This window comes from Miniopterus natalensis, chromosome 5, assembly GCF_054644295.1.
Source record: "Miniopterus natalensis isolate mMinNat1 chromosome 5, mMinNat1.hap1, whole genome shotgun sequence".
In the NCBI taxonomy this organism is placed as follows: Eukaryota; Metazoa; Chordata; class Mammalia; order Chiroptera; family Miniopteridae; genus Miniopterus; species Miniopterus natalensis.
The window spans coordinates 78,457,816-78,470,478 of NC_142085.1; the positions used below are offsets into that span (position 1 = coordinate 78,457,816).

A 12,663-nucleotide genomic window follows, 5' to 3' on the forward strand; every position below is an offset into this window, starting at 1 on the left:
AAAGCTTTAACTGGGGGTATTGGAAATATAAATGTATGTATTAAATAGGTGATGGCAATATTCAGATTCTATGTTTTTCAATTACTGAATCAAAAAACGTAAGTGCTCATCAGTAAATGGTATTCTATTGACACTACTGGTTACTGCTAGGCCTAACAGTGAACCCCAAGGCACTTTTACTGCATCCTCAATTTCCTGTTCCTATTTCTCCTGAAAGAAGATCTAAAGAGTGCATTGATACAGATCAGGTTCATTCATTCATTCATTCATATGTACATGCTCACTGAGCTCTTACCCACATGCTAACTGTGTGCTGGTCTTATAATGGTAAATAAGACATGGCCTCCAATGACATGTAGTCCAGTGCAGGATTCATTTGAGGAGAGAGCCTTGGGATAAATTCCATGGTGAAGGTTGCTGTGGAAATATGTACATTTGGGTCTCAGAAGATTTGTCATCTAAGCCAACGTGTCTTTGAAAGCATAAAATATAAGAGAATTGGAGGCCAGATACTGAGAATCAATCAACCCCAGCAGGCATAGAAAATAAAACCTGAGGAAGGATGAGTCCTCTAGATGTGAACAGAGGTTGGAGAACCAAGGCTTTAGGGTAAACCTAGATAGAAGATGGGGAGGAAATTTGCCATGAAGTTTTAGTAAGTGCAGTGTTGGCCAGCTGGGAAAGAAAGTCTCACTCTTCAGATAGTAATTTCCATTTTCAGAGTAAGGTATTAGGTATTTCTATATTGACATAAATAATGGAATGCACCTAAATATCCATAGTGCTTTTGCATAAGATGAAAAATTCTAGGTTAGCATTTAACTTGAAAACAAAGCAAAAATTATCACCCTAAAAATCATAGACTCAAGTGGGAAATGTTTATTAATGTTGACTGTTTTATTCATAAATGTAGCTGAACATCGTTGTCAGCACAGGTTCACACTGTGTATCCACCTATAAAGAAGAAATCAGATAATCTGAAGAAACAGGGAAATCTTTGGGACTTTATTGGTTTTGGGGATATTTATAGCAAAGCAAAATCCACAGCATTTTGTCCTGCTAAGTAAATAAATAAATAAATAAAGTCTAACCATAAATATTTCAGGTAAAGCTTGCTTATTATATATCGGGCCCCTCTGTAATTTGTAAAAATGTCCCTTGTGCCTTCTCATAATTGAAAGCCCTCAGCTTAGAGAAGTGGAGAGTGAAAACCCTCCAGTCAGAAAGGCTGGTTGCTTGGAGGGTGGCGTGTGGGCTGAAGTGGCCCTGTTCCAAGCCTGTTTGGTATGTCTGCTTCTTAGTTGTGTGATTTCTCCCTGAATAAATCTCATTTTGATGAAAGATTATGTCTGAACACCTGCAAGTCGCCTCACACCCCTGCTTGGCTCCCATCTTTTTCACCTATTTGGAGAATGTGACAACTTCCCTTAATTGAGAAGTGATTTGTAGTTACTGAAACCCATTTCATATTATAAGGTCTCTTCAATGTGTACAGCTTTCTCTGGAGGGCTGTTTTACTTGAAGGCATTTCTTAAATTCAGATTTAAGTTCTAATAAAACTAAATATGTTTTTAGGAACAAACCTCATAGCTTCTTTTCTTTCTTGTTTTGAAATACCAGAAGCATAAAAGTACAGTTGAAGTTAAGCCTGTTAAATATGAGAAACTACTGGTTTGTTTGTGGTTCCCTTAAGATATCACTTGAAGTTTTAAAGATACCATTGTGCTACAGATAAAAAATATTACAGACAGGTATTTACTCTAAAGGAAACAAAAATAAGCAGTGGATATGAGTGCTTCATCTGTTTTTAGTTATAGAATGCTAAACTATTTAATAATGGAAGTGGTTTAAATAACACTAAAAATGCATCTGTATTTTCCCCTGAATGCAAAATAATGTTTTAAGTTTGCCTTCCTAGTGATGTTTCATGTCTTATAAATACCGGGTAGTTTTGTTCTTCATCTTGAATTCCCTTCAACTATATTCCAATAACTTTTTCTATTCAAAAATGCAGTAAAGGTATTTTTAGTTTTAAATTTTATATCTCAAGGATCTAGGACAGAGCCTGGCATGAAGGATATGCATAATAAATATTTGTTAGTTGAATGATGAACCAATAAAAATGAATTCTTATTTATATAGAACTATTATGCATATATAATATAGATCCTGTGTGTTTTCATAGAAGATGAGAACAGTGAAATACAGTTAGAACCCAAATGCCCATTAACTGGTAAGTGGATAAACTTTGGGATAGTGATATAAGGGAACACTACTCAGAACAAAAAGAAACAAAATGCTGATACACACAACATGGATGAGTATCAAAAATATTAAGTTGAAGAAGCCAGATGTTAAAAACTGCACTTGGTGTTTTTCCATTTCTATGAAATTTTAGAAAGTCAAAACTATAGGGATGGAAAGCAGGTCCGTAGTTGCCTGATGCCAGAGGGTGGAACAGGGATTAACCACAGAAGGACATAATGGAACTCTTTAGGGTTCTCAGAGTTTTCTAAAACTTCATTGTGGTCGTGGCTGTACTACGTAGTCACCAATATGATTCACTGAACTGTTTACTTGAAATGGGTAGATGTTAGGGTTTTAAAACTATTCCTCACAAACCTGTAAGCAGTAAGTAAACAAATACAGTTACTATCAGAGTTTAATCTTTCTTTGATTTAGGAAGTGCTTCATGATCTTGAGGTATCTTTGGAAAAAATTGCTGACTCTGTATCGGAAAGTTAATAAAATTCAGAGCCTTCCCTCTGTAAGCCCTTTGTTCATCCGTAACTCTTGGTGGAACAAACCTCTACCAGTGCTCACTATTGTCATCATTTACTTGTAAGCCACAGTGCCCACCCTTTACATGTATAGTGGTCCCCCCTTATCCATCCATGGCTTCTCTTTTCCCAGTTTCAGTTACTCATGATCAGCTGTGGTCTAAAAATACTAAATGGAAAATTCCAAAATTAAGCAATTCATAAATTTTACATGACTGCCATTCTGGTAGTGTGATAAAGTCTCGAGTTGTCCCACTGCATCCTGCCCAGGACATGAGTCATTCCTTTGTCCACCATATCCAGGCTGTACGTGCTCCCAGCCTGTTAATCACTGAGTAGCCCTCTCGGTTATCAGGTCTACTGGAAAGAATCCCAGTACTCGTGTTCAAGTCATCCTTACTCTACTTAGTAATGGCCCCAAAGCCATTCACATAACTTTTATTATAGTATATTGTTATAATGGTTCTATTTTATTATTAGTTATGTTGTTAATCTCTTATTGTGCCTAATTTATAACTTAAATTTTATTATAGGTATGTATATATAGGAAAAAACATAGTAAATATAGGATTTAGTACTATCTGCAGTTTAAGGATTCACCGGAGGGGGGTGTCTTGGAACATATCTTTCAAGGACAAGGAGACTGCTGTACAGGGGCAAAAGTAAGTTTACAGTTGTATGTGAAGCAGAGTTTATTCTTTTATTTTTATTTATTAATTATTGTATAATGTTCCATACAAATAACTGTAAACCTGCTTTTGCCCCCCCTCCCATACATACTGTGAGTCCCACCAGGGGAGAGTCTGTATCTTATCTTCATGTCCATGCGCTAGAGGTGCTGGTCCCCCTGGGAGGTCCTCTGTGAATTCTGCTTGAATGTCTAGATAATTGTTAATAAAATGTCATGTAAAAGGAAATCTACAGTTACTGCTGGACTTGATTTTGTATTGCAGTGGAGTTTACATACTGTTACCAAAATCATACATATATTGCTAATGGGCTTTTTTTTCAATCCATACTTCAAATTGCCATGATTAAGGACATAACCTAAATGCTTATTCTTTTATTTACTACATATGTATTAAATGCCCTCTGTGTGCCCAACATTTTGTTATATTCTAGAGTGGGATATGATGGTTAATAAAACAGCGATTTGGACCTTATTTAATGCAATTATTTTCTGTAAATTGGGCAATAATTATTCAAGATGTCTCTATAGAGTTCTTATTGGTAAATGAAAGATTATTCATTTTATAACAGTTGTCAGAGTTTTATGTACAGTGGTTGAGTAATTTGTTTTCCTTGTGAAATGATGTGCAGCAAGTTGCACACTTTTTCTCCTTCGGTGGGGGAAAGTTTTCGCAAAAGGAAATTCCAGCACCACCCCCTGAGGTCTTTATTTGCCAGAGTAAATCTTCCAACTGTCCAGCTCAATCAGTAAGTGAGCACACGTGAGACACAGCACACCCTCCACACAAAGGCAGGACCAAGGTATTTTGTTAATCCTTTTAGCTTGAGCAAGCAGCCGAAGGAAAACTCAGGAAATAAATCATATAAAAATATGAGAACAATAGGAAAGCAAAGCCTGTCCTACAGGTTTGTTTCCTGTGCTAATACTTGTGGAATGTGGTTTTCTCTCCTACTGATGCTTAATATAACTAAAATGTCCAAAGTTGTAAATTTTTTATTAACCAAAGTTCTCCTTGATCCATTTATATTTTCATGTTAAGACTTAAAATCTCTCAGAATTGTCAAAATAAAAGGCATAAGAAACATTTGGTTGCAATTGCTATAGAGTAATATATTTTAAAGTAAACAGTAGCTACATATACAGAATTTCAAGTGAAATGATAAGATATAGTTAAACTGTTTGCTTTTTAGTAGTTATATTTTTGTAAGTAAACTACTGCCTTTTACAAACTATAGCCAAGTTTTGGGGTAATACAAAATTTTTAAAAACCAGCAGATAATCTAATAAAAAACTACCTTAACATTTACAATATTTTGCACATCAATTTTTAGTTTCTTAGTTATATATTCTTTTACCTGATTATTAGAAACTCTTGTGTTAAAAGAGCTAAGTTTAAAAACTGCCCTCTAGCACCTCCATCAGAGGAAGGGAGAAAAGACAGTTGCCTGCTTTTTAATAAATCTGACAACAGTAAGTAGAAAGAAAATAATTAGCTAAAACAATGCTTTAGATGATCTGTGAATTTCTGTTGTTTCATCTGACCATTAGATCTGGAAAACAAACCTATATTTTTAAAAATCCTATTTGGACAATTACTAAGTTTCAATTACTAAATTCCATCTCCTTTCCACTAAGAAAGGGTTTTTTGAGACCGCAATTTCCATTACTCAAGGAAATGCCGGTAATTCGTTGGATCTCCATGGCTAAGTTCAGAAATAAGGGTGCCAAGTAAAAGAATCTTCACCTACTTGTACATGGCCACCACCAGCCACTGTTGTTTCCTGAGCCACCAGTGCTGTGATCAACCATCTTATCTCCTGGGACTCTTCCTAAGCCGCCTCTTCCTAACTGTTGGTGTCTCAAATGCGCCTCAGCACAGCTGTCAGCATCTGGACAAAGCCAACACCCAGGCTGTGTGTTGATGGCATTTGTGCTCTCAAGGAGGAAGCTCTCACTCTTTCTCGCACTCCAAGCTTAGATTTGGCACCTAGAACAGGCTGGCAGTGACCTAAGTGACGGGATTTAGTAGTGGTGATGGTAGTAATTATAAACCATCTCCTCTAGTTACCAAATTATAGGTCTGCAATTTGGGCTTTGACCTAGTAGGAAAGGAGTTTTCCACAAATAGATGCCAAAGTTTAGGTTTGCTTTTAATTTTTATCTAATAGACATAGTGATTTCCATTCATTAGGAGTGCAAGTGTGACATTGGGTACCTCAGCTGGGTGAACTTAATGACTCCTACATCAGACTAACCAGTGAAATCTGTGTTCTAGGGTAGAATGCTTGAAAATCTCAGTAAGTGCCCCTCTTTGTCAAATGGCAAAACAGTTTCAGGAAGGGGAAATTCTATCTAATCCACTCTTCCTTTCTTTCCAGAATTAAATGAATAAATCACAGAAGTTTTTCAAGGATTGAAAAATATTTAGACTGTCTAGTGGAAAAATCAGTAGATGCCAGCACTCTGTATTTTCAGGAAGGCTTAGCATAAATGATTCCTCAAACTCAGTCCTGGTATGATTTGGTGACCGCATATTACAAAATATGAAAGCAGCGATATGCGGAAGGCAGCTCCTACAGTGCAGTTGTTATATGTCTAGGAATTCTGCAAACCAGTTGACATAAATTTTGCAAGTTGGTTGACCACTTGTTGAATTGGCCATTGTAGGAGTGTTGATATCTTGGAAACCGGCAAACACTACAGATTGCAAATCAGTCTTGTCCCCTACCCCCAGACAAAACTGATTGAACATTTACCAGGATATCACTGGATAAGAAATTGGTTTACAAATATGGACCAAAGAGCAGAACCAATGGGATAAATGCCGAAGAATTATAGATGGCTTCCTAAGGGTTAGATGTTGGCACTAATCTTGCTTAGCATTTTTATAAATTCCCTGGAAGGAGGTAACGGAGAACTATCCATCTTTTTCAGGTGACATTAAACATTCCCACAGTTTAAACTATAGGCCCATAGGATTAACACTCAAAACTCTTAGAAAACTGTGAGTTGGCTGAATAATAGCAGAATAAGGAAAGACTAAGGCAATTTTAGGAGAAATTATCTTTAAATACCCTCGTTAAGTGATAAGTTCTAACCTTTGTGTTGTGATCTAGAAATGAAATTTAGGGATTTCTGTACATTTTTTCTATGGTCATTAATATAATTTATTAGCTGTGATAAAAAGGCTACTTCCACGCCAAGCCCCATCAGAAGCTCTGGAAATCAAATAGAATAGCTGTCCCACCCTTCTAAAGAAACCCTAGTGCACACTTCCTGCAGCTTTGGTTGACATGCTTCATGGATAATGTAATAGAACTGGAAAAGTTTCAGAGAAAACTTCGTAACCTGATCAGGGGATTATAAGAATCCCAGATGAGGCTAAGATTATATTAACTAGCAAATCATGAAAGGATTTGAATAAAGTAAATATAGATGGATTTAGGGAATCCTGAAAGACTAGAACTATAGAGTACCACTTTGATGTTTGAAATAAGAATCTGTAGAAGAAAAAAGAGACACGTTATTGTTTCTCAAGGAAAAGAAGTAACAATAGCAAAAATGTGGCACCTCAAAGTTGAACTTTAATCAGTTTTTAAAAATCATTACAGTTAGGTATTTTAAGGTGCAACATTTAATGTGTATTTCCTCTAATCAATGATCTTCACTATTAATTAAGCTCCATCAATGGGAGACACAGTGAGAAGTTCCCTCCTCTCACTTTAGGTTGAGAGAACACTTAACCAGGGCTTTTTGTTGTTGTTTTAAGGCAACTTAAAGCAAAGAAATGGAAAAATCATTATAATTGTTTACTTTCACTGCTGAACCTCCCTGCTGGGATGTGTTCCCAAAATGCAAGTTTTACACTTTTAAGGAAATTTAGTTAGGATTAATTTTCAATATCCTAATTAGAACTCACGTCTTACTTAATCCTTAATTTCATTTTAAAAAATTAGGGTTCCTTAAGAGTGAATTAGGCAAAGGAAAGTAGATAATTGATCACACTATTCTAGGGGGAAAAATCTTTCCCATGATCGAGGGTGGGCTATTTGGGTGTTAAAAATCAGGGCAATGATGATGGAACAAACAAGCAGGTATCTTTCAAAAAATAAAGCAACACAAACTTTAGGGAAAAGATTGTCATGTTTTAAGTATTAAATAACTTAGATTATTTTATAAAATATATATACTTTGTAGCTTTTTAAGAGTTTCAAGTTGAATCTTTAGGAAAACCTAGAACATTAAAGCTGTGGCAAGTGACCTAAATATATTGCACTTTTTTTTTTTTTACCGTTTAATGAAATATATTCATTCAGAAAAGTGCACAAATCATATTACACAGCTCAATGAATTTTCCTAAAGTGAACACATTTATGTAACCACCATTCAGTATAATGCTATGTACATACGTATATGTATATATGTGTATACATAAGGAGGAGGGGAAATTAAAAAATTATAAATCTTTTGCATTTAACTAGATATTTAATCATTCTTAATTTTATCGTGCTGTTATAAGGATCCCAGTTTCCACCTTCTATCTTTTCCTTTAGTTAGAATAATTTCCTTTATCATTTTCTATACTGAGCATCTGTGTTGGTGTTGAAATTTATTAGTTACCTTTTATATGAAAGTATTATTGCTTTGCTGTTTTTGAACTATTTCCACAAGTTGTGGATTCCTGAGGTTACAGAGGATTTTTTAAGTACCTGGAGCTCTCTCCGGGTTCCAGTGGCTCATGGTGATGCGTCAGCTGCTATTCAGCGTGCTCTAGCTCTAATATAGGGTGGGGCGAAAGTCCCTATGCAAATTAATACAATAATTAATAATAATACAAGTCCCTATGCAAATTAATACAATAATTAATAAATAATAATATAAGAATAAACTCTCTTTTGTGTACTCAACTAAACCGACTTTTGCCAACCCTGGATAAATACAAGGCCCAGATTACTCATTATACTAATCATCAGTTGTAAGTACCAAGAGTATTCATGTTCACATTTTGAAGAAAACTGAGATTTAATGGGATATTGCAGTAGAATTTAATTCAACTTTAAATGACTGTTGCTCTTGCTGTTCTCACCTTTGGTGTATTTTGAACCCCTCCCACGTGGTCTCCTAGCCCTCCCGGTGATTCCTTCTGGCGCAGGCGAGGGGAGCGTCCTAGGCTCTCGGTGGTGGAGCGTGCGTTTTATTGATCTCACACACAGAGCCCTCATTCAGGTGCACTGGCCAACACGACTGAGGCCACTAATGTTTTTAATTGTATTTGTTAAAAGGAAGATCGCTTTTAACCAAAAAAAAAAAAAAAGCGCGCACAGAGCCATCTAACAGGGCTGCAGTCCTGCAAACACAATTGCAGGAAGGAACTAACTTTAAAGAAACAAATTTTCTTAAATTAAGTACCGTGACTAAGTACTTTAATTCCTTTCCTTCCAGCCCTTAAGGATCGTTTGACATTGAACCTTTTAAGTTAAAAGGGAGTCGCCCGACCTCCCCGCTGCCCCGGGGGAGGGGGGCCGTCCGGGCCTCACGACCCCGGCGCGGCGGCCCGCGGCCGCTCCCCTCCCCGCCGCGCCCTCGCCCCCCACTTCCCCGCCGTCCCCTCCCCCTCGCCCTCTCCCCCGCACTCCTCCTCCGTGACCCCTGACCCCGGCTAATCTGCATAGAGGAATGACAGGCATCCGCCGGGCAGGATCCGCCGTGCCGGCGGCGGCCGGCGGGCTGGAGGACCCGCGCGGGGGCGAGGGCGAGGGCCCGGGCGCGCAGCTCCGCGCCCACCGCCACAGGGGCGCTCGGGACTCCGCCTGCGAGCGGACCCATGAGCCAGGGACCCGGAGAGCCGCGTGATCGCCCCACCTGGCCCCGCGACCCCAGACATGGGCCAGACCTCGGTCTCCACGCCGTCCCCGCAGCCCGGCAGCGGTGAGTCCCGGGTCCCGGGCGCGCGCGATGCGCTCCCGCGGCGCCGGCGGGCGCGGGGCCGGCGCGGGGCGGCGGGGGCGGGCGGGGGGCGGCGGGGTTCCCCGCGAGCCCTGCCCTGGCCCGCCCCGCCGGGTCCCTGCGAGAAACCCGAGGGCAGCGCTGCCCCGCGCGGCCGCGGAGGAGCGGATGCCTTTTGGGACCCCGCCGGCTGTACCTTAAAGGCGCAGGCTCCATTTTCGGCGCGGGCGCCGTCCTCCGTCTTTATCTCAGTTACTTCTGAGCCCGGGACGCGCGAGCGGCGGCGTTGGCGCCGCGCTGTGTTTTTAAAGCGCGGACCTTAGTGCGATGGACGTGCCAACAGGTCTCTCTGTGTTTACGCTTGGCTTCTGAACAGACCAGAGCCGCATTCTTTCAAGCTTTTCAACTGATTTATGGTTTGTTTTTCGGAGGAGAAGCGCCGATTGCCTGCTGTCTCTTATCCCGGCCGGACGCTGAATTCTCAGTAACTAACTACAAAAAGTGGCTGACCGGTGTCAGACGGCTCTTGGGTGGTGGATGTGAGAGACACAGCAGTCGCACATTTGGGGGACCACCTCTCCTGAACCCCGCTGCTGGCTAAAGTTCGTTTTGTGCACGCCTGTGTGATGCGTCTGAGTTATAATCCCCTGTTTTCTTCTTTTTCATTTTCTTGAACAAAAAAAAAAAAAAGGAGGGGGGGGAAGGAAGGCACGGCTGGCGCTTCTCCAGCAGTGTAGGGATCAACAACTTTTTGGTGGTGGTGCTTGTGGCTGGAGGATGACATACATTTAAACGGTACTATTTTGATTGACAGTTAAATACCTAAAAGGGGCCATTTACGTTGTTCCTTCAGGTATTTCACACGCTTTCAAAGTTGAGTAAACGTCAACAGGATCTTACTGAAAGGAAATGACAGGGCGCAGATGAAGGTTTTTTAATCAGCCCCAGGATGTCTCTGGATGGAGTTCTGTCATCCCAGCCTCGCCCCGCATGGGTTTGTGTGTTATCCTGCAGTTGCCCTCCCTGAAGCATCATAAGCTTTGCTGGGTTTATGTTAATGCCCTCAGAGAAGGAACCCCCTGCAAAGGGGAGAGCCCCGAACCCCTCAAACATCCCACCTCCCCTTACTGTTAGTGGCGGGGTTGTACAGCGCTCCAGGACATCAGAGACTTCGTGTGGATGGCTTTGGGGGGATTTGGAGGAAGGGGTATTGATTTGGGTCTTAATTTTAGAAAACTATTTTGTGCAAATAGGCTTAGCTTCCTTTGTCTTACTTTAAAGGAGTGTGACTTCTTTCATGTCGAGGAAAAGTTATATTTTTAAATTTCTGCACTGGCAAAGCAGAGGGTTATATCAGGACTCCAGTACATCAGGTATAGAGTACCACCATGAATTTAATTCTTTTGCCACAAAATATTAAGGGGACGTTATTGTTAGAAGAGTGAATGTTGTGTTTACAAAAATCAAGGAATATTCCATAAATGATGAATGACTTAAGAAGCAGAGCAGGATCTACAATGTGACTGTCCTAGCTCTTACCCAGTACAGAAAAAACAAAACAAAAACAAAACCCGGATTGCTATAATTCCTGATAAAATGGCTAGTCATGTCAAGAGATTGTACAATTTATTTATACAAAGGTAATTTAGACAAAACGTTATTCTTGACCATAAAAGATATTTCCGAGAAATATCTCACGGTGTGGTTATATTTAAATTGCAGGGCCTCAGTTTAGTTGCTTAAAAGTTTGTATGTATTGAAGCGACTGGTCCAGACATCATGATTAGAGAGGGTTTTTCTAGTTTTGTTTGGCTGGTTAAGGGATGACAGTGGTTATGACTTAAGTTTTGGTATTGGAAGAGTGGAGTAATTTTCGCATGATATCCACTTGGGTTCTCTAAGTCTATTACTATTACTCCATTCCCCTGAAGTTTTGTCATGAGATTCTAAATGAAAATATAAAACCACCAACAACAAACGAGTATTTGGTTGTCACATCAAAGTCTTACATTCATGTTGTTCTTCTCTGAGTGTGAGAATGTCCTACCCTCTACTCTCCCAAGTATTTTGTTCACTCCTTATTAGCCGTTTAACAAAAGGTGTGAAGATCCGTGTTCTGCTTGAGCTCAGCCATCTACTAGATGTTTAAGCCTAGAGTAGCTGCTAGGATTACAGTGGTGAAGATGGTTCTCATCTTAAGCACTTAGCGGCGGGGAATCTGTGCGAGTCTAAGGAATCAGTATCACAGAGTCCAGTAAGTAGTTCACACTTGTTACTGGATTTGGGCTTTTGTAAGAATCATGATTTTAGGCTATAAGTTGGCTTGCTTTTCGCTCCCTTGATTTCAAGCTCTTTTGAAACTTTCAGCTTAATGCTGCATCTATTTCTCTGGGATCTAGGAAAACCATTAATAATTATTTCTGAAAACATGCAGTTATTTCTATTTTTTAAAGTAGCTTTATTGTTCTGTAATTAACATACGATAAAATTCAGCCACGGAAAGTGCACAACTCGTCTTTTAGTATGTTCACAGTGTTGTGCAACCATCAGTCCTTGTTCTCATCTTTTGCAACCGCCACCCCCTAATTAACCACTAATCTGCTTTCTGTCTCTGTAGATTTGCTTATTCTGAATATTTCATATAAACGGAGTCAATCATACAACACATGGTCTTCTGTGACAGGCTTCTTTCACTTAGCATGATGTTTTCCAGGGTCATCCATGTAGCATGTGTCAGTACTTCATTTCTTTTTATTGCCAAATAACATTCTGTTGTATATATCTACCATATTTTATCTATCTATTCATCAGTTTGATGGACATTTGGGTTGTTTCTACTTTTTGGCTATTATGAATGATGCTGTTGTGAACTTCATGTACAAATTCTTGGTGAATGTACATTTTCATTTCTCGGGTATATATCTAACAGTGCAGTTGCCCAAAGAAGGTGATTTTAGTTAGGTAATTTGCCTTTCTATTATTGAGTTATAAGAGTTCTTTATATAATGGATACAAGTCCCTTATCAGATACATGATTTGCAAATATTTTCTCCCAATCTCTGGACTGTGTCTTTATTTTCTCGATAGTATGGTTTACAACTCAGAGTTCTAAAATTTTTATTGTGTCTATTTTTTTCCTTTGGTTTGTAATTTTGGTGTCATAGCTAAGAAACTATTGCCTAACCAACATCAAGATTTACAGCTATGTTTTCTTCTAAGAATTTTAACTCTTATATGTCGGTCTAT

The 12,663-nt window shown here is 39.3% G+C and overlaps 1 protein-coding gene across 5 annotated transcripts in view; it reads left to right on the forward strand.

The window, feature by feature from the left end:
* The first annotated feature begins 9,275 nt into the window (after positions 1-9,275).
* Positions 9,276-12,663, forward strand: part of PHACTR2 (phosphatase and actin regulator 2) — a 99,258-nt gene continuing 95,870 nt past the window's right edge. For 2 of the 5 annotated variants that reach the window (XM_087817662.1, XM_087817665.1), the window contains exon 1: positions 9,277-9,399. In XM_087817662.1, the coding sequence (XP_087673788.1) occupies positions 9,354-9,399 (46 nt within the window). In that variant the 5' untranslated portion in view covers positions 9,277-9,353. Of the gene's footprint in view, positions 9,400-12,663 lie in introns of all 5 variants that reach the window. The other 3 variants (XM_087817663.1, XM_087817664.1, XM_087817666.1) reach the window with 3 other exon arrangements.